A 21352-nucleotide genomic window follows, 5' to 3' on the forward strand; every position below is an offset into this window, starting at 1 on the left:
TGAGAATAAGCGTTGAAAACCAGTTTGAATAAAAACCAGCAGATAGAGCCGCATGTCATAATCATTCTTCTTGTCTGGCTTTATTGACTGCATGCCGATCTTGTGGCAGTGACTTTTCACTCTTCAGTCCGAAATACACTGTACACAACACAGCCCTCACTCTTCCTCACTGACTACCCTAAGCCCTGACAACTGATCCTTGGAAATTGTTTGGAAGAGTACACCTCTGTATTTCTCTCCAATGCTCTTCCTGCTGACATGCAGTGACACGGACAGCCCACTGAGTTTAGCTGAGCTACCCTCTCTCCCTCCCCCCAGCCATGTACTGTTTGGTGCTGTGGCCAGAGAGGTGTCACCGGCTAATTGAGGCCAGCTGCACTGTTCACTGGGAGCAAAACCAGTTGACTGTCTAACTTTAGTGCATGAAAATGTGCATTCCTGATCTATGAACCAGTGGTATTTGGCTTCAGATTCATTGAGTCCTTTAGAAAGTTAGCAAGTGAAACAAACTTACTTGAAACACATTTTTTTTCTTTTAATACCACTGATGGCACAACTTTTTGGTCCATAAACGTATTTTGGGTTCTCAGCATTTTTATGTACTTTAGACACCATAGAATCATTGTGCAAAGTAATGTTTTCATCTTCAACCTCTTTCTTGCAATAAAGCTATCATTTTCAAAATGTTTTATTAACATTTGACACCATTTTGAAAACTGTTGACACTGTTTTTTCAGAATCGTTTTTTGAACATAGCACCGTCAATGGGAAGTATTCATCTTCGAGACTAATTGTTTTATCTTCTTACTTTTTTTAAAACTGTTCATCAGAAATGATGTCTCTACACTTACAGAGAGATTTTTCTATGATTATCGATGAATAATTTTTTAAGTTCTGTCAAAAGTACCAAAACTTGCTTTTTTTCCAAAATGTATTTTGTGCAGGGTACAAAATCTGTTCATAAATATGAGAGAAAAAAATTTGTTCTGTTACTGGATTAGAAGCCTGTTTAGAGCGACAAAAGACACACTTCAACATTCTATTTTTATTATTCTGGAAGATGAATGTGTACCATTAAATTGATTAACTACATGTTTTACCTTAGAAAGTTGCAAAAAAACCGTCAATTCTGACCCATAAGTCCTTCAAATATTACTTTATTATACAAAAACTTTGACTTGAAACTTGTTTCTCATTTTATTCAAGCTGTGGATCAACAACAGTTTGAGAATTTACCTCCTGCAATGATAAATTCATACGCGATAAGTAGGCCTAAAGAAGTTGCAATAATGATAATAATAATAATAATGCATAGTATTTATAAAGCGCGTGTATCCCCTGCTGAAAGCGCTGTACAATCATTGGGGGAAAAAAACCACATATCAATAAATAACGCATTGCACTATGATACATTATCACAAATACACGCGCGCACTCACACACACGCACTATAATACACATTACACTATAAATAATCTATTATACATAATCACAAACACACGCACGCATGGGAGGTGACTGTGTTTGTCTTTGCTTTTTTTCAGCATGGTGATTTTCCTTCTTCTAGGTAAACATTGTTTCAAATCAAAGACAAAGCTAGGGTGATGAAATCATATACACGTACCTTCAAGTTTACACGATTTTTCATTTTGTGCATCTCCAATTTTGTTTACACTTTTTTTTTTTTAAAGAATTAAAGGCTTCTAAAAACCCTTCCTGAAAAAAAATTCGGCCCCCTAGCAAGTGTGATGCAACCTTCAAGTATAGAAGATTTTAGATTTTGTGCATTCTCATCCCACCCCCTCAAGAAATCATTGATTGTTTTTCAGATTTACAGCCAGGAGAGGCTCAACTAACCCCTCCTGAAATGCTAAACAAATTTGTCAACTGGGGGGCTGCTATAATACCTTCAAGTTTTCAGGATTTTTCATATTGTGTATCTCCAAAAAGTTGTTTGTTTTTAGATTTAGAGCTAGGAGAGGCCCCCCAAACTCTCCCTGAAATGCTACAATTCTTTTTCGGCTGAAGGGCGCTGCCCCCCGTCTAGTGCGATGTAGGTTTAGTACAGTACAGAAAAATAGTTCATGTGTTGTTCTGTTCTCTTTTCTGTGATTTTCTCAAGATGATTATTGTTGCATTTTATCTTGTTCCTTGGCATTCTTGAATTGTCTCGTTGTTTTTTCTTGTTGCAGGATTATTTAGATTGTTGGTATTTTGAGATTATGTAATGTCATTTTAAAATGTTCTCTTCCTCTTACTATTAAAAGGGGAAAAGAGTAGAAAAAAAAGCCATATATCTTTCCTGCCATTGAAGTAACTTTAAGAACCAACTGTATCTCAGCAACACCTTGTGATTATTGGCGAGAAAATGGAGGAACTTATCTTAGTCTTGATAACGTGATCTCAGTATGGACAGACAAATCACTCGGATCACTCAGGGGAGATAATAATGTCATAACTCGAAGAGCATAGAAACCTCATTTATCAGCCATAAAAAAAATGGTAGATGTGTAACTGATGGCAAAATGGTATGTGTGTGACTGAATATCGTCGCTGTAATTCATAAACCTTGAATCAGTTTTTGCTGTTTTGAGAAAAAACAAAAACAAATGTTTTGAAAATTCACCGCATCAAATATAACTTCAATTAATGGGTTGATATTTGGAGGCTTTTGCTCCCAAAATAACCGAGAAAACCTCAATGTAAAGCTTTTACACACATGACCCCACTGTTGACCCCCGTCACATGTTGGGGTCACAGTGGGGTCATGTTTATAAAAGCTTTACATTGAGGTTTTCTCAGTTATTTTGGGAGCAAACGCCTCCAAAAATTGTAAGTGTTGGTGATCAGCAGACATGACCAAAATTTGGCTTGTTTTCATCAAATATTAGAGTTGAGAATGTTTGCAGGAAAAGATTTTCACCACTGAAAATATCCACTGAGCTATCATGGATATTTTATGTCTTGACCTCATTCAGCTATGATGTCATTGTTTTGATTTGGTCACAGTCTTGGCTAGACTCTTGGTTATGACATCATGAGGTCTGAGTATACATATTTTGTCTGGGCTAGCCAAAACTCAGTTTGGGAAAGAAAATGAGTAATCTCTTTTTTCTAAAATAATTTGGTGGATGTTGAGAATGTCAGGCTAGTGATCTGGTGGGAAATAGGTTGGTTTGAATATATGTGAAATATTCTTAGGGTTGAATGGATTGGTCACATAAGGATCAAGTTTGTGTCAATCAATCCGACGTGAAAGTTCTCTTGAACATTATTTTATAAAGCTGGAACAGCTTTTTTTTGCTTTTTTTTTTTTTTTTTTTTTTGGGGGGGGGGGGGGGTCATAGGTAGTGAAATCTTCTTTTTAAGACCTACCAAACCATAATGGACATGACGAAGGAGAGTCGTATGAAACATTTGCTTTTCTTGTTTTGGAAGTTGATCCTATAGTTTGATGCCTACAGATTGACTAAATGTTTTTATATCGCTTCACGGGACTTGTTTTTTTTGGGGGTACATAGAAGTAAAATTAAGATGCGGAAGTGCTTACATGCTTTCTTGTTATGTTGGTCAGCTCATCTCCATGCTGGACATCAAGGAGGTGTATCCAGAGTTCCAGAAACTCAACAAAACAGAGAATTGCATCGTCATTCAGCTCAAGTCGGATCAGAAAATTGCCATCACTTCACCGGTCAGTAATTTTGGACTTGCCTTGTGAGTCATATAACTCGGCAATGTTCCTCAGTTTGGATGCTTAACCCTTGTCAAATTTTACGGTCACAGTGATTGAAGTTAGGGTGAATTTATTTGAAGCTAATGCTTGAACATTTCATTCAGAGTTTAATGACTTTCACTTATACACATTAAAAGTTTGGGTGATCCTATTCAAGAGCGCAAAATGGAACAAGCCACATTAACTCTTACCAGTTCAAGGTATTTCATGCTGAAAACAATGTAATGAGGGTATGGCCAAAAAATCTTAAGTTTTATGCTCTTTTCTTCAGGTAATTATCACATGTTGGATATCAAATTGAAGCTCTTGAAATGTTCTTGCTAACAGTAATAAGGAATTAAAAGAAAAAACAAACTGGAACGAAGTTTTGGTGGATGAAAGCTAACCGTTTTGCTTAATCTCATGCCAAAACCAGCACACACATGACAATCGTCATACATAACCTTTTTTCCAGTTTCATTTTTTAAAATAATTTGTTGATATTATTTTAATAATCATAATAATGGACATTTGCTATAGCGCATAATCATATATATGCTCAATGCGCTTTACAATAACTAGAATTAACATAACTGATAATAAAAAAACGCTCGCGCTGGACCCGAGTACTCTTCAGACTGGCTCGCTCCCCCAGTATGAAAGTTTTTGTCTTGTGCACGTTTAAGACCAAGTGATTGCTCTGTGTGAATTACAGGCATTCCCTTTGCTATATAAATACATTGCATGCGAGCCGAGGATGTGCATGGTGACTGGCCTTTCTGTTTTATTTGATCACAGTGAAAAATATACTGCCGACCCTCTTCATAACTTAACAATATAAATGTTTGGAATGCCTGTGGTGTGAATGTTGGTTTCTGACCAGAAATGCAGATCTATCTCTGGCCGATTCATAGATTCAACCTACAAACTGCGACCTCATCTGTGATCAGATGGCCAAGCAATGCGTGAAATCTTTTATTCTAAAGCCTTATGGCTCGTTTCGACAAGCATTAAACGGATGAAATTAACCACATGCAGTTTATTCTTCAGAAAAATGCACACAAAAAATGGGTTGGGTTCGGTGATTTGTACATAAACGTCTTCCTCACGATAGATTCGCTGATTTGTCTTATGAAGCCGTCATCAACACGAACACAATGATTGCAGCAGCAAACTCTGTACCTACATGACCGAGACACAAGACTGATTATTTCACAGCTGCAATGTGAATAGAGAACAAAGACGTTTTGGGTAAGCTTACTCACGTCAGGTCTTCACTGACAAGCTAGGAACAGACGGAAAATTCCGAACAAAAGTAAATGACGTCAAAGTCTCTTTCGCTTTGCGTGTAACTTTGTCATGACATCTTTTTGTGACGACAGTATCCGCTTGGCTGGCTGTTTTATCAGGCTGCCTGGCTGGCTGTTGCTCTGTGTGAATTCCTCCCACCGCCAAGTCGTTTTTGTGGTTTATTTCGCATTTAGGTCCCAGGTAACATTATGAAGTTTTAATACGATCAATCGGACCTATTATCAAGTTAGTGTATCAACTTTTGAACGAACTGCGCCCAGTAGTTTCCCAGCAATAAGCTGTTAAGTCGAGACACACACACACACACACACACACACACACTCATACACGCAAAACCCACCAAGTGGGTTCATAGCCGATAGTGCACTTGGACTACAACGGCACTGCGCGCAGTGTCTTTGTAGTGCGCTTGCACTACAACCGCACTGGCTGCAGTATCCGCTCCGGCATGGACGAATTTGACACTAAAAAAGGCATAAAATTTGACCTATTTCGTAGCCTATAGGGCACGGAATTTTGACGGAAAGAGTGTCATCATCTTGAATATGGCATTCTTTCCGTAAAAAAAAAAAAAAAATATTTTTTGCTAAAACTTGTTTTCTGAGTCGTTTGGAACCTGGTTGTTACGAATCAAGAATAAAACAACTGGGTTCCAAAATGTGGAACCCACTTGTTTTTTTAGCCCCAGTTGGTACTGTGTGAACATATACATAAACCCGGTTGGTGGGTTTTGCATGCTCACACACACACACACACACACACACACACACACACACACACACACACAAACAGACACACAATTAAAGTCTGTTGAGCCCAAGTACTAGCGCACTCGGGGATAAAACCATACACAATGAACAAGACCCACCATCTACATAACATAGCATACTCAGCATACTCCATGCAAGCGAACACAAAAGCTTAACACACTCCAAGCACGCAAGACCAAGCAAACAGGGTAAAGACAAAACAAAGTCATACAAGCAAAGCCATACAAGCAAAATTAATACCGAACTCCATGCAAACAATACTCAAAACTCAAACATGACAAAGCAACGGAATGAGAAAAAGCCATATATATACATACAAATTCAACAACATGGACCCACGTGAAAACAGCGTTCAAGCAGCAGCTTATGATAGTCACCGAGATGCAGGCCGGGGGGGGGGGGGGATCATGTGTATGCAAGTGAAAAAAGATGCGTTTTCAGGCCTGTGCGGAATTATTAAATTTTTCACATAAAATCCGAATTTCATTTAGTTTCCTGATACAAATGATTCGTCCAGCTGATCTTGAATAAACATACCAATACGTCAAAAAGTGGGACTTCTGAGCTGAAAGAGTAATACGGTAGTTTGGTATGAAAAATCTCTAACTACACCTAATTACAAACAAAAAATAACTTCCGTGATAGAACATGTACTGTTCTTGCAACTAAAGTAAAAAAGGGAGCCAGGTTTGCCGATTCAATTTTTTTGTGCATTTTAGTATCTGAAACTCTCTTTTAGCGAATTTGATTTTAGGGGGTCCACTGATTTAACGCAACATCATGAAAAATACAGCTCTTTGTTGCATACGGTAGGGAAATAAAATGCCTTTCTAACACTATATTTTATTTAATGCAAACAGCTTCATCGCACAGATATACACCCAACCGCATATGCCTGGTTGTTATTTTCAGTAATGAACCCTACTATAATAACGATCTGCTGATAAGGATGTTGGTGTCACGCCACTACAAGTTTGAACTTTTTTTCCATTTGAGGGAACACATGCACTCACCACAAGACTGAAGTCTCATTTGTTACAGTTTAGATCTAAAGGTGATCTAACAGTTATACTGCTTGTAAAATTGGTGCTTCAGCAGTTGGCCCTAGATCTAAATTCACGTAGCTACCCGATCTGAAAAGAGCACAGAGCAAACACCAAATGAGTGTTATGTTCTGACAAATTCTTTATAAAGTTTAGACAGCAATGCTGAATGCTTATAGTTTAATTTTTTCGATACTCGGTACCTCTGGATTGTGTGCACCTACAGACTCAAGCACAGACTGTGACACACTGATTCCACGAAAGCTGCCATCATGATGTAAACAAGTGCACGCTCGACTGTGACAAACAACGGTTTTGTGAAAATGACCACTTAACCCTATCAGCCCTGACTGCAGTGCAGGCTCAGCAGCCTCTCCAGCCTGGAGGGTTTTGGCACTGTAGTGCAAATCTGATGGGTACTTCACTAAAGCGCTTCTAACTCTGCAACTAATAGTTGTAGACACATAAAATTTTGTGTGTTGTATGATAAGTGCATGTTCTTACCTGTTGAGTAGCAGTCAGTACCTTCTGAAGTGTGTAAAGTTCAAAGAAATCCTTCTTCCAAGTCACAAACACAACACCAACAAGTATGTAAACACACCACTCTGTCACAGTTGTTCCAACAAGTCACAGGATGTTTCTGTCTCACATTTGCGTCGAAGCCCGTGCACAGGTCTTGTGCACTCAAATCACCACTTGTTTCACTTGTTTGAGACGAAGAAACGTCGCATTCGGCATCATAATCACTGTCATTGTCGAGGAAAATCTCGTCAAGAACCTGCCTCAACGAGTTGCGGCGTTGGTTGCTCATATTTCGCAGGAAAAATGCTCAAAAAACACTCAATCGGACGATTTTTGTTCGCCAAATTGCTCCAAACAAAGAAGAAGGAAGTGGGAACAGATTTACCTCCCTTGCTCGTGACCTGTCTTTTATTTTTAGATCAGAAACAAGGTCAGAGAAGATGCGTGTCACCGCCCGACAGTTTGTCAGGCACAGGTGTTGAAAGCTGCTAAGGAGCGCCCGACAAACTGTCGGGCGCAGGGCGGAAAGAGTTAAACCATGATGAAATAAACGTATTTTATCGCTATGATTAAAAAAGAAACAGTTTCAATGCTCTTTTAATTCAAATACACCAAAAGATCACTGCTGGAGTGAATTGAGAGCGAGTATGGCCAATCTAAAAATAGAAACGGGAACACTTGCTGTCTCGAAGCAGTGACTATTTGCTGCCAATTTTCTTTGTTGCTCAAGTCTTCAGTGCCAATATTTGCTCAGAACTAGAAACATTATCACCATCTGAGTACAGCTAATCAACCTCAGGCTCAGATGAACTCGCTGTGCTGAAATATCAGCTTGCAAAAATTCCTGACTGCCAATTGCGAAAGTTTGCTACAATGGCGAACAGAGCACAGGCGCACCAAAAATATATCAGAAAAACCATGGTCATAGCAAGCAAAGTATTGATCGTTTTAAAAATCTGTCACCATGCAACGATAATTTAATCAATAAACAGTTAGTGTTGTTATTTTGAGTGCATAAAAGGGCTCGCCCTTAGAATAAAGTAAATGGGAATTTCCGTAGTGAGCCATCCGAAGATATCTTCGGATGATCAAGGGAGTGAACTGGTAAGAGTTAAGGTGACCAATACGTCAAAAAGTGGGACTTCTGAGCTGAAAGAGTAATAGTTTTAGTTTTAGTAATAGAAACCCCATGGAAATTAACCCAAAATTGTTGATAGGTGTGTTTTTCGGTTTTGACACTATGACACACTTTGATCTATGTTCTTTCAGTTGAGCATAACCAAAATGTGAATAGTTGGCAAAAAAAGGCACTTTTTTTACTTTTTGTTGTTGTTGTACAGGTTGCTTTGGGATCATTTCTGGCCTCATTATATATTCATTATTTTCAAATTGCCATAACTTTCATTTAAAACAAGCTGTAAACATAATGCCGATATATGGAGAGAAGTCATTATGACTTCAGCTTGCAAACAAGAAATAGGGGAAAATTCTTTACAGACAAGTCAACCTGACAGTGTTAAGTTGTCTGGACACCATGAAGAGGGCTGTGAATCTGCACCTGTAGTGGTATTTTGAAACTGAGAGCAAAAGGGTGCATAAGCAGGCAGGTTTCAGGCATTCCTGCAACATTTGAAGATGATGTTAATGCTGCGTCGCTCAAAAGAAATAATGGTTTTGGGCGTGACGAAAAAAAGAACAGGGCCGGAGTGCTATGTAAATTATGAGCAGTTCTTCCAAACCCATATAAAAAATGTGATGCTCACAGCCTGTCCTCACAAATTGATCCAGAATGTTTTGTTTTGCCATATCGAACTTGCATTTCTGGAGCAAACAATCCAGATTTTGGTGAAAGTTTGTATTCAAAGGCATTTTTGCCTTTTCCTTTGAAGGCACAGCTCTAAAAATGGTTGCGAACAAATCCACGGCAGTTCAAAGAAAACATTAGCTCAATAAGCTTATCAACGCGACTTGCCTTTAGGCTTGAATGCTTCAAAATCTCCCTACCTTCAAAGCAGAGTAGACGACTCGCAGACATCTTTGTTTTCTTTCCAAGGGAGGATTCTTTTTTTCAGAAATCCTTGCAAGACTCAAACATCCTTCTGCACGCTTCCTTTTCTTTTCATATTTTGCTGCTTTACCGCATTATTTTGCGATGCTTTTCTCAACACGTCTGGTCTGTCAAAACCCACGCAGAACACAGTGATGAAAACTCACACTGACGAAAACTGAACTGACGTCATATTCAAGCTCGCGAGTTGAAGAATGGAACATTTCGCGTACCAATTCTGTCTCGCCGTCATTAAAAAATCTGTCTGCTACGAAAGAGTGCGTTGACAAATGGACTGCAAAACATATACACACACATCATGTCAAAATACAGTTCCATCAGAAAGTATTAGATTTCAAGGCGCATTTATTTATTTTGCCAGTGATTCATTTCAATCAAAGTAATCTGTCTGCTTCCCAACCTCCTCAACCGTTCGGCCAAGATCTTTTTTTGCTCAACGTTACCAGAGAAATACCTCCCAGATTGATGCCAAACGTAACAGAATTCTATTTTTGAGGGATTTGTTGTGATGTTCTTCATCAGGTCACGCCTATCTCGAAAACGTCGCACAGAACCAGCGCCCTTCCATTATGTAGCATAACTTGTCAAAAGAAATTTAAGAAGCTCTTGAAAACTTGAACACAAGATATTATTTTGATAATTAATCAGTTTTTCACATTAAATTCAAGTTCTATTTTGTTACTTGATAAAAACTTATTAGTCCAGCTGATCTTGAATAAACATACCAATACGGTGGAACCCCCCCTTTCAAGACCTCCACATTTTTAAGACTCCCTCCTTTTTGAGTCACTTGAGAAAAAGTGACTCTATGTAATCGGTCAGTGTTAGTCTGTCCGGCCGGCCGGCCGGCCGGCCGTCCGTAGACACCACCTTAACGTTGGACTTTTCTCGGAAACTATCAAAGCGATCGGGCTCATATTTTGTTTAGTCGTGACCTCCAATGACCTCTACACTTTAACGATGGTTTCGTTGACCTTTGACCTTTTTCAAGGTCACAGGTCAGCGTCAAAGGAAAAATTAGACATTTTATATCTTTGACAAAGTTCATCGGATGTGATTGAAACTTTGTAGGATTATTCTTTACATCAAAGTATTTACATCTGTAGCCTTTTACGAACGTTATCAGAAAAACAAGGGAGATAACTAGCCTTTTCTGTTCGGCAACACACAACTTAACGTTGGGCTTTTCTCGGAAACTATAAAAGTGACCGGGCTCAAATTTTATGTGAACGTGACTCATTGTGTTGTGAATAGCAATTTCTTCCTGTCCATCTGATGCCTCATATAATATTCAGAACTGCGAAAGTGACTCGATCGAGCGTTTGATCTTCTTGTTAAGACCTTGTTTTCTCAGACTTTCTATTCATTGCCTCTGTAAAATTACTCCCAATTTTAAGACTCCCTCCTTTTTCAGACCCGATTTTCTCAGACTTGTGGAGGTATTAAAGGTCAAGGTCATCCAAGGTCATGCAACACAAAGCTGTTAATTCAAGACATAGGAAGTACAATGGTGCTTATTGGCTCTTTCTACCATGAGATATGGTCACTTTTAGTGGTTCACTACTTTATTTTGGTCACATTTCATAAGGGTCAAAGTGACCTTGACCTCGATCATATGTGACCAAATGTGTCTCATGATGAAAGCATAACATGTGCCCCACATAATTTTTAAGTTTGAAACAGTTATCTTCCATAGTTCAGGGTCAAGGTCACTTCAAAATATGTATACAATCCAACTTTGAAGAGCTCCTGTGACCTTGAAGCAAGGTAAACCAAACTGGTATCAAAAGATGGGGCTTACTTTGCCCTATATATCATATATAGGTGAGGTATTGAATCTCAAAAACTTCAGAGAAAATGGGAAAAATGTGAAAAATAGCTGTTTTTTAGACAACATTTATGGCCCCTGCGACCTTGACCTTGAAGCAAGGTCAAGATGCTATGTATGTTTTTTGGGGCCTTGTCACCATATACCATCTTGCCAAATTTGGTACTGATAGACTGAATAGTGTCCAAGAAATATCCAACGTTAAAGTTTTCCGGACGGACGGGGGGGATGGACGGACGACTCGGGTGAGTACATAGACTCATAAAAACACAAGGAATCCACTGTATTCTTATTCCATGCACAGAAATGGTGCTTCACAAATCATAAACAACATATACAAAATTGGAACAAATCCATCTAGCCATTCAAAAGTTACAACATTTTAATTACCACATTTTGTCTCAAATTACATGTAGAGAAAACAGCATGTAAAAGAGTCTCACTAGTACCCCGGTAAACTAGTACCACAGTAGAGCTTGAATTAATGGGGTGTTTTTTTTTAACCAGAATAACACTTTAACTATGAAGGGGAAATGATTTGATAATCAAATTATCAGATTTTTTTAATTTAAAAAAAAATCATATGAAAACATTAAAAAAGTCAATTATCTGTGTTTCTGCTGATATGAAAATATTGATCAGAACCAAACTGTCAGACTCATAAAAACCCAACGGATGCACTGATTTCTTATTCCATTGCATAGAAATGATGCTTCACAAATCATCAACAGCATTACATAATTATATATACACAAATGGAACAAAGCTATCAAGCCATTCAAAAGTTGCAACATTTTAATTACAGTATTTCTGTGCTCAATCCTAACACTGCAGCAAATTTCTGTAAAGCTGAATCTTTATTATATTCATAATATTATATTTATTATATATTTATTATAAACATGGTCATACGCGGATTATTTTAAATACAACTTTACCACCCGAAGCGTTGCAAACACCGGGAGAAGAGTAAACAACTGCAGACTTGAATGGACACTCATATGCACTCCAGATGCAGGGCCTGTGCAAATCCTTGGGCTGATGCATCACCTTCTTTCATAATCAGACTGCTATCAGACAAGCATTCAGTACAGGATATAGACCTTTCAGCAATAGATTGAGCTGATCAATGTTGACAAAAGCCCAACACATGTCAGCGGAGTGACGTTGCACAGTACCAGTATCCATATCTGCTTGTGATGGGTCAGAAGATGGCAAAGTATCTGTATCTTCTTATGGTTGGTCAGAAGATGGCAAAGCTGATGTTTCTGCTGTGGAAGAGGGTAGTTCCGGTTTAGCAAACTTTTCCATCAGGTCAATCTTTCTCCTCGCTGCCACCAAAGGAGGACTGGCTCTCCCCTTGCTCCAACCTAATAAATACACAAACACTGATTTAATATTTGATACAACTGTCCATGGTTTTTGTTTGTAATAAGCTGCAAATTTTAAGACTCAATATAAACGTCAACAAGTGCTTGTACTTTATTTTGCAAATGACCATGTTACATGGGGTGTACCTCAACTTTTTGGCTAGGCCGGTAAATCAGAAATCCCAATCAGCCCCCAACCACTGAACCAGGCGGGTTTTCTTACAACCACCTCAGCGGCTCGTACCCACATATGTCGGTTGACGAACACACACACACACACACACACAAAAGACATTCATTAATTAGCCCCTATCACAAAATTTACATGTCAAGTTTACTATGGGATTTGAGTAACCACACAATCACATACACACAGGAACTAATACTGAAACTAGCTGAATTATTTTCTTTCTTTCTTTCTTTCTTTTCATATTTTTCTTTTAAAATTAATTTATTTCATCACACTTGCTATGTATTTGCTTGTTTCTTGTCTGTTGTCTGTTTTGTGTGTGTGTGTGTGTGTTCTGTGTGTGTGTATACATTTTCAGATTTCCTAAACCTAGCACTGTTTGCAGGTGATCTTTATGCTTTTGATTCATGAGTTGCATCCCCAGTCCTTTAGTTTAACTCTTTTTTTTTCTTTGGTGAAGTCAATTGGATCTAATTTTTTATTCCTTAGTTAATGGAAAAGATTTGACAACAATATTGCTGTCAATGATAGGTTGGTCAGCCATGCTGGTGTAAACCAATCCTTTAGAATTAGAGAACGCTCTCTAGTAGGGTACTTATTTTCCTACGGTCAATGACCAGAAACAGAAACTGTGTCGGTCGTACATCGCTCAGATGCTGCTTCTCAGTTTGACCCCAGACAAAGAATAATGATGACATGTTACACCATAGTAAGCTCTCAAGGACTGGCCAGCGAAGAACAATAAAATAGGGGTTGTGAAGACGATATCACAGAGATGATCGAGGGAGGGAGGGAGGGGGGGGGGGTGCCGTGGCGGCATGGTCAGTAAATTGGATCAAGAAACACGCAAAATACTTCAGACACAAACTGTTTATCATTTACCTGCAAACCCTAACACATTCTTACAACAACAACAACATAACAATGTGCAATAAATCACGTTGTCAAACAAACAAGATCGAAAAGAGAAAGAAGCAAAACCCACCTCGTCGAGTCAAGAATCTTAGAATGTCGTCTGCTTCAATACGATAATGTTGGTTCATTTCGGAGTGTTGTTACTTCCTTCTACTGTTCGCTGCTGCTGGTTCATCTTTCTCTGATATTTCTTGCCACTATGCCGAACATTTCCAATGTTAGGGTTGTTCTCCGCAGCTCAAAACTTTGAAAAATGCTGCTGAATCGGTGAAAACGTCATGGATTTGTTGACACCGGGGGACTGATAAGTTGTCTACTGCGCTTGCGCCAAATGCCTTTGACCTACATATATTTGCATATATTAATTCCGGGGTTTCGGTTGGAACGGATTCTCTCTCTTTGTGCCTATGTCAACGGAAATTCCCCAACGGTGATGACGTCATCTTGAAGAACGGAAATTTCCACACAGTTTGAACAGCGAAGGGTCATGTCATGTGCGCACATTTACCAGCACGGAGTATCCAAAGTTGACCATTTTTTCGATTTTTTTGATAAAACACAGACAAAAACAACAAAACATCGGTTTGAAAATGGTTTTATTTACATGAATACATGTCTAAAATGACAAAAGCAGATTATTGAATGCATTCCAGGATGTTCAAAGGTGTGAAAAATGCAACAACCCCAAAAAGGTGTATGAGACCAAAAATAACTCATTTTGCCTACCCGGTCTGCCCTTAAACATTTCAAGGGTTTGATAATCTGCCGATATGACCCTAGTTTAGTTGACCCCGGTCACATTTTTGGGTCACAGCGGGATCATGTTCGTAAAAACTGTACGTTGAGGTTTTCTCGGTTATTTTGGGACCAAAAGCCTCCAAATTTCACACAATTGTAGGTTGACTCTATGAAATTTGTTTGTGCAGCTTTAGAGGTTTCAACCATCCCTTTCCAAGAAGTGTTCATGTATATTCATTTCTTTATTTTCAACACTACAGCAGACTTCCACTAACTCGCGGTCTTTGGGGTCCAAAGATTTTTGATCGCGATATATCCGATTCGCGATGCAGTTTGGGGTTCAATTAAAGGGGAGAAACCGCGTTCTCTTCTGAGTCAGAAAAACGCGGTTATTTCCCTTGTTGGTCACAAAAAGCCTGTGAACGTCATGTTGGCGTGTGTGCGTTTGCCGTGTGTGTGCATGTGTGTATGTGCGTGCGTGTGTGTGTGTGCGCGTGCGCACGCCTGGCATGTGGTTGTGCTACAATGTTCATGTGTATGTGTTACTGCGTTTCTCGCAAGTGTGACGCTTCTGTTGGCAACTAAGTTCTCAAAAGATTAACTGCGATGACATGTTTTCTTTTATCAGCAGATGACGATTTATTTTCTTTTTTCTCCAACTCATACGTCGTCACAAACTTACTAGTTAATCAAACACAGACGTACACTGTACGCGTATAGCGACTCACTGCTGCACACACACACGCTAACTGACAATGAACAGAACGCAAGCCATGGTGAATTACCACATTATTTTATTTCGTTTGGAAACGCAAGAAACTGAAGCACTTCATTGGCGCCTGTGGCCACCCGGACCGTCTAGCAGAGATCGCAATTAGCTGGACTCGAGTGTTCAACTTGCACGCCTGACTGGCCATACTGACTGGTCAGACACTTAACCTCTATAGGCACGTGGCCAATTTGACGATACCGATCGTGGCATGAAAGTTCTTGACTGAGTGGGGCACGTGCGCGTGAAAGGTTTGTTTTTCTTTTGTTCGCAGGTCTCGATCAACCCGTAATTAATGTACACAACCTGAAAACACACACACGTAGAACACTATTTGGAGAGACTGAGGGAGAGAAAGAGAGAGAGACTGATAGTGATAAGATGAAATGACAATTTACTGCATGATGAAAGGCCATCAGACCCAGAGAGAGATAGCGTGGTTATGATAGAAAATTTTTTCATGATCTGTACTATTTTTTGGCCTTTTCGTGACTAATTTTGTAAAAGGTCGGTCCTGGTTTTTTTCGGGGTCCAAGAGGTCTCCGCGATACAGTAGAGCCTCCCTATTATTACGATTTCCTCTAAGTTAGGACTTTAAATTTCATGACCGATCCTTTTTACTCTGTTTACATTCTCTGTACTACGACTACCTCCTTAACCCGACATACGACTGACAAATCATGGTCAAATGCGACTTTCTTATTCCCAAGAAGAAGTTCAAAACTGTGCAAACCTTGATATTGTTTTGGAAATTGAGCAAACAGTTGACGAGCACATCGCAACTGCGATGTCGTCTGCTCAAATAGGCTCCATTCTCCGCAAGCGTTATTTCCCCTGTTGACATATTCGCGACTGTACTTTATTTTGAATAGATAAAGGTCATTGGCCAGATGTCTGTTTCATTTAGCAAAGAACTGTGCAGGAACTCCTACCTTTTAAACACGCAAAGTTACAGAAACGTTATGAAAGCAATCCGATCATCGAACCAAAACCGAAAGTTGTGGTGACGTCATGTCATTTTGCGATGTACGTATGCAAAGCGTGTGTAACATTTTCGGTCTAGCTAACAATGGCGGCCGACGAACATGGGTTTTGAAATCTGGAATTGTTCTTGGTTTTCCCCGATCCGTGACCGAATGACGCGATATACAACCACGCGGCGTTCGTTTGAATCAATAAATTCTCAGAATCCCGTCAGTGAAGTTTGAAGGTGAGTAGTGGAGTACGTGTCCTAAATTACTCAACTCTGTGGACAGTCCGTAGTGCAGTTGTCCCCAAGTTGAATGAGTGAGTCAAGTTTCATCGTGAAAACTGACGCTTTTGGCTACAATTTTACATCAGTTTCAACACACTGCCGCGGTTCTTATTCGTTTTGTTCCTTGCGTTTGGGACACTTTTCTTTTTCAACCAAATCGTTGCTGGGTATCGTATGACTATGATTAGTAGCTGGTATCGACATCGATGTGCATGTTTTGGGACCGCTGCTTTCGTTCGACCTCAGTTTGTTTATTAAACAAGCAAGAAAACTGTTCAAATGCAATAATGTGTTGAGCTGGCAATCGTGGCATTAAAAAAGAACTGAAACATCATTAAGGAGTTTTATTTACATTTTACACTAGCTGTCTGTCCTTCAGGTCTTGGTTCAGCCTCCCTATTAAGACCCCTCCCTATTAAGACCTGATTTTGTCAGATTTTGGGAGGTCTTAATAGGGAGGTTCTACTGTATAGCCGAATTCGCGATTTAGTGGACCGCGAGTTAGTGGAAGTCTGCTGTATTTGTATTCGGGGGTGGGTCCATTTTTCACCAAGACAAGACATGTCATAAAAGATTTTCTTTGTTTGCCAGGACCGGGTGTTGATTAACCAGTGGAAGGATGAGATCATCAATGGCTTCAACCTGACCTCACAAATAATGGCCAATATGAACAAAAAAGCTTCAAAACTGTATGGCTCTGAGATTGCAAACAGCCCAAGCAATGAGAACCTTCGTGCACCACTGGAACATCGCAACAGCAATGGGAGCTAATTGTGGGAGTGCAGTCCATTCTAGCAAGCATTTCTCTGCCCTCTACCAACCCTGTTATTGTCATGTCACACTTGACTGGACATGATGTGCTGTGCTCACCACTTCAGCCCAAATAGGCAAATACACTTGTAGTGTGTGTCTTCATCTTTACTGGCCTGGAACCTGCCACAGTCCACTGTGGACTTACCTTCTTAGAATAGGTAGCACCTTACATGGTAGCTTTACACAAATATGAGACTTCAAGCTAAAATAACAAGAAGAAAGTAATTCATGAAGCCAAAAAGATTAATTTCAAAATACTGTCCACATGGTGACATGCGTTACATTTGTGTAAATGTCTTAATGGTTCTCGGGTCAAGTACAGGTGTGATAGGTGCACAAGTTCCACTTATCCTTTGTATGCTGACAGACAGCTTAGCAAAGTAAGCTTTCAAAAGCTGTTTTTCTGAGAAGATTCTATCCTAAACAGATTTGCTCTGTGTTGTGAAAAAATGTGTGAAGTTGCTTTGGGGTAGAAGAAGGAAAATTGCTAGATTTGCACCTGAAGCTTATGCAAAATAAGGAAATCCAAAGAGTGTACATGTGCAGCTTTTTGTGTACAACCTTGCTAGTCAATTGTGAGACTGTGTCTGAATAAGGTTTTAAAGGGACACGAAATGGCCGGGGTCATGCACAATACCGTATGAAGAACTGAGGCTCAAATTCAGTTCCAGGGTTTGTATTGTCAGACTGCCCTCTTAGTTCTCTGTTCTGTGAAAGACAAAGACAGGACTTTGAAAGAAACATTACCCCAGTTGTACAGTATGGTCAGGTGCTCATTTTCAAGGAGAGAAATTTGCGATATTGTAGAGTGCAAAGGATTGATACTGCGTGCAAGGGTGAGCAGTGTTGAGTCTTCGTGTACACACAAGAGTTTTTAAAAAAGTTCTCACTACTCTCATGGATCAAACTCTACCATCTGCGAACAAAGAAAGAGCTCAGGGGAACTACAACACTCTACGCATGATCTGAGATGTGAAACAACATTCTTGCTTACAGTAACAATCTGTGGGTTCAGAAGAAAATGTAGGCTGAGATAACCTAATTTTTGTATTACATGGTATAACCTGACCATTAAAACTCATAAATTTTTGCTACCTTTTTGATAAGACTTAAGAACATTGAGAGCATTTTAATTGTTGTTGTAATTAAACAAGATGGACATTCTCACTTTTGATTTGAATGACATTTAAAATTGATTTTTTTGATAATTTGAGTATGTTGCATTTCTCTCACAATATCTTGTGCTCCGGGCAAAAACCCAAAGGAGCTACAATAAAATGATATACCATCACACAGACACACACACCAAAGATACTCTTCTGCCATGAGGTTCTGTACTCTTACTGCCTCATGTGATGTCCCTGTGTGCATCAATGTTCTTACTCTGCTATATCAGTTACCACTCATTTACTTGACTTAAACTTACAAGCTGATAGTTGTGAGCATAATAATGCCACATCCATTCTTTTTGTTTCCATGTCACGTGTTTGTATAGTTTGTCCAAACAACTAAATGTGATAACTTACACTGCAATGTTTTTGGTATCTTGCAAAGTTGTATGAGAGTAATGATGTGAGGCTGGGTAAGTGTAAATGCTGTGCATCGGTTTTAAGCCTGATCTGTGTTCTGCGAAACGGTCCTGTTCTGGTTGACTTACATCTCCTTCTTTATGGGTTGATAACTGTTTTTCATGACTCAGTACGCTTTTCTATGTGCATTTTAGATTGTCTAGTGTACTATTTATTTTATGTTAATTGTTTTTTGTTTTATTTTAATAATTGTTGTACATGGGTGTTGTTTGAGGTTTTTTTTAAGATCATCATATGGAGTACAATATGCCCCAATAATTACTAGAACAATTGCTAAGTCTTGAGAGATGTTACGATCTGAACCTATTCATTGTTTTTGCTCTTCATTTTGTTCTGGGTTACCACTTCTTGTTTTAGGTGTAAGTAGAGACCTGCATCTTTGTTGCACAACAGCAGTACACTAATTTGTAACCTTAGACAAAATCGGCTACGAATTTGTTTTCTGGTCTATGCAAAACTGTAAAATGTTGCTGTATGTATTACAGGTGTAGAGGTTACTTGTTTGGTTTTATAAGAGGATAGGAAGACGTGTCCACTTTAAGATGTGTTCAAAGGCGAGACTGGGCTAGCGATCAACAGTTTGAATATGTGCATTTGTACATGAAGTTATGAATGAAGGACATAAAGAATTTAACATCCTCACAAGTTGTCTATAGGAAGATGGCTCAGGAAGAGTATGTGTGCTCTTTACAGAATTTGTGTTGATTTTGTGAGTGCCAATGCCACCAAACTTGACAGGGTATGTGAGAAAGGCTATGGTTATGCAGCTTTGCTGTGGTGATGCCATCATTTAGTTTGATGTTCCCTGTCAGCACATGGATTTTCCCCAGACATGGTTTCCGCCACACCCTGCCCTTTGCCAGTATTAGCAGTTATGGGACATTGCCTTACTTCACTTTTTTATAGCTGGAAGGATTGTTCAAGTCCAGCAACTATCACTGCTATCGCGCTTTTTCATCTGCTCTATTCTGTTTCGCTGGGACATCTAGCCAGTTGCATTAATGTGTTTAGGTTAATCACGGTCTTACATAAAGTGTAATGAAAAGTTGCTTATGTAAAAGGGGGAGTTGCAAAAAAAGTTTGATTGATTGTAATGGTTTTTTTCCGTTTTCTTCTTCTTTTTGTTTTAATGATTTTTATTGCAGGTTTACAGAATATTGTATTTCAATTCATCCCCTGAAGAGAAAAAAAGCAAATTTAAAAAAAAAAAAAATTTTGTCTGTACATTAATGATTGGTTGTACATGTAAAACAAGATTTCTCTACACGTATTTTCTGTTAAGTTTTTTTTCAAGTTACTTGGATGTGTTTTCTCTTGCATTTTCTGGGCATTTTTATACAGATACAATGTACACTGGTGTCTCAGACTTAGATATATTGTTTATATTCATGTTAATGTTCTGGGCTGTGAAGTAACATAATGTGAAGTTACTACCATATTTGTGCTTGAGTGTAAGAACAGGAAAGCCCCCCTTAACCTACTCATTTTCAGTTTTGTGATGTTTGAAGCCAAGAATCTATCTTCAGAGCAGCGGACTATGTTATGGTTGTATTCATCAGCTTTTCAGTTTTGTTCATTTTGATTCTCTTTTCTGTCTGTGTCACTGTTTCTTGAATGGTCAGTGTTGTTTCAGTTTCCGTCCTATGTTACTCTGTTGGTGTAAAGTTTGACATTTATTGTACTGCATGAAGTTGCCCCTGTTCATTCATTATCTGTACTTCTTTTGAGTTGTTGTGAAAACTTGATAACGAAAACTCTTCACCTTGATATTCATTTGTGAGTGCGTGGATCGCACTGTTGTGAAAGCATTCAAGTGTACGGTTGCCTGTGTAGAATATAAGTCAAGCAGTATGTCAAGTCATTTCACTTTGGTGCTCAGGTGTGTTTGTATTCTCTTTCTCGCAGTGTTTGGAACTCCATTCCTAACCCCCATCTGTGTTTATTATGTTACCAGTTTCACTTGAAAAACACTCAACCATGCGCCTCTGTAATGTTTGCATGGAGTCTTATGAGGCTCCAATCAGCTATGACGGTTCTTCTACCAGTGAAAGAGCAGACAAAATACATGTACTGTGAAACCTGACCCCAAAACATGTCATGGGAACCTGAGCCTGAGGTTTTTATGCAGCCATTGAACAATAAACTGGAACCGAAGTATGAAGGAAGCTGTTTCTGATGAGGTTGTAATGACCTAAAAACACAAAACTTAGTGTGTTCTGACAGAAAGAGGGTAGGCTGATCACAAATGTTAAGGGGGGGAGGGGGGGATTGCTTTGATTGCTTTCACACCTTTATTTTTAGGCTATTTTATTTTATTTGTTTCTCAAACTGGGAGAGAAGCTATGGCTTGGTTGCCTACTGTAGAAATATTGAGTGGTGTCATTTTACCTGCCAAATGTTGTTCATTGTTTGTTTGTTTTTTATTTGGGCTGTTAACTAAACTTGGCCAAAAAAACTAT

At 39.0% G+C, this 21352-nt stretch overlaps 1 protein-coding gene across 2 annotated transcripts in view; it reads left to right on the forward strand.

The window, feature by feature from the left end:
• LOC138977044 (G protein-coupled receptor kinase 3-like) overlaps positions 1–20650 on the forward strand; it is a 195907-nt gene extending 175257 nt beyond the window's left edge. For both annotated transcript variants that reach the window (XM_070349947.1, XM_070349948.1), the window contains 2 exons: positions 3575–3691; positions 17083–20650. In XM_070349947.1, coding sequence (XP_070206048.1) covers positions 3575–3691; positions 17083–17262 — 297 coding nt within the window. In that variant the 3' untranslated portion in view covers positions 17263–20650. The remainder of the gene's footprint in view (positions 1–3574; positions 3692–17082) is intronic.
• Positions 20651–21352: the final 702 nt, after the last annotated feature.

Source organism: Littorina saxatilis, linkage group LG9 (assembly GCF_037325665.1).
Source record: "Littorina saxatilis isolate snail1 linkage group LG9, US_GU_Lsax_2.0, whole genome shotgun sequence".
Classification (NCBI taxonomy): domain Eukaryota; kingdom Metazoa; phylum Mollusca; class Gastropoda; order Littorinimorpha; family Littorinidae; genus Littorina; species Littorina saxatilis.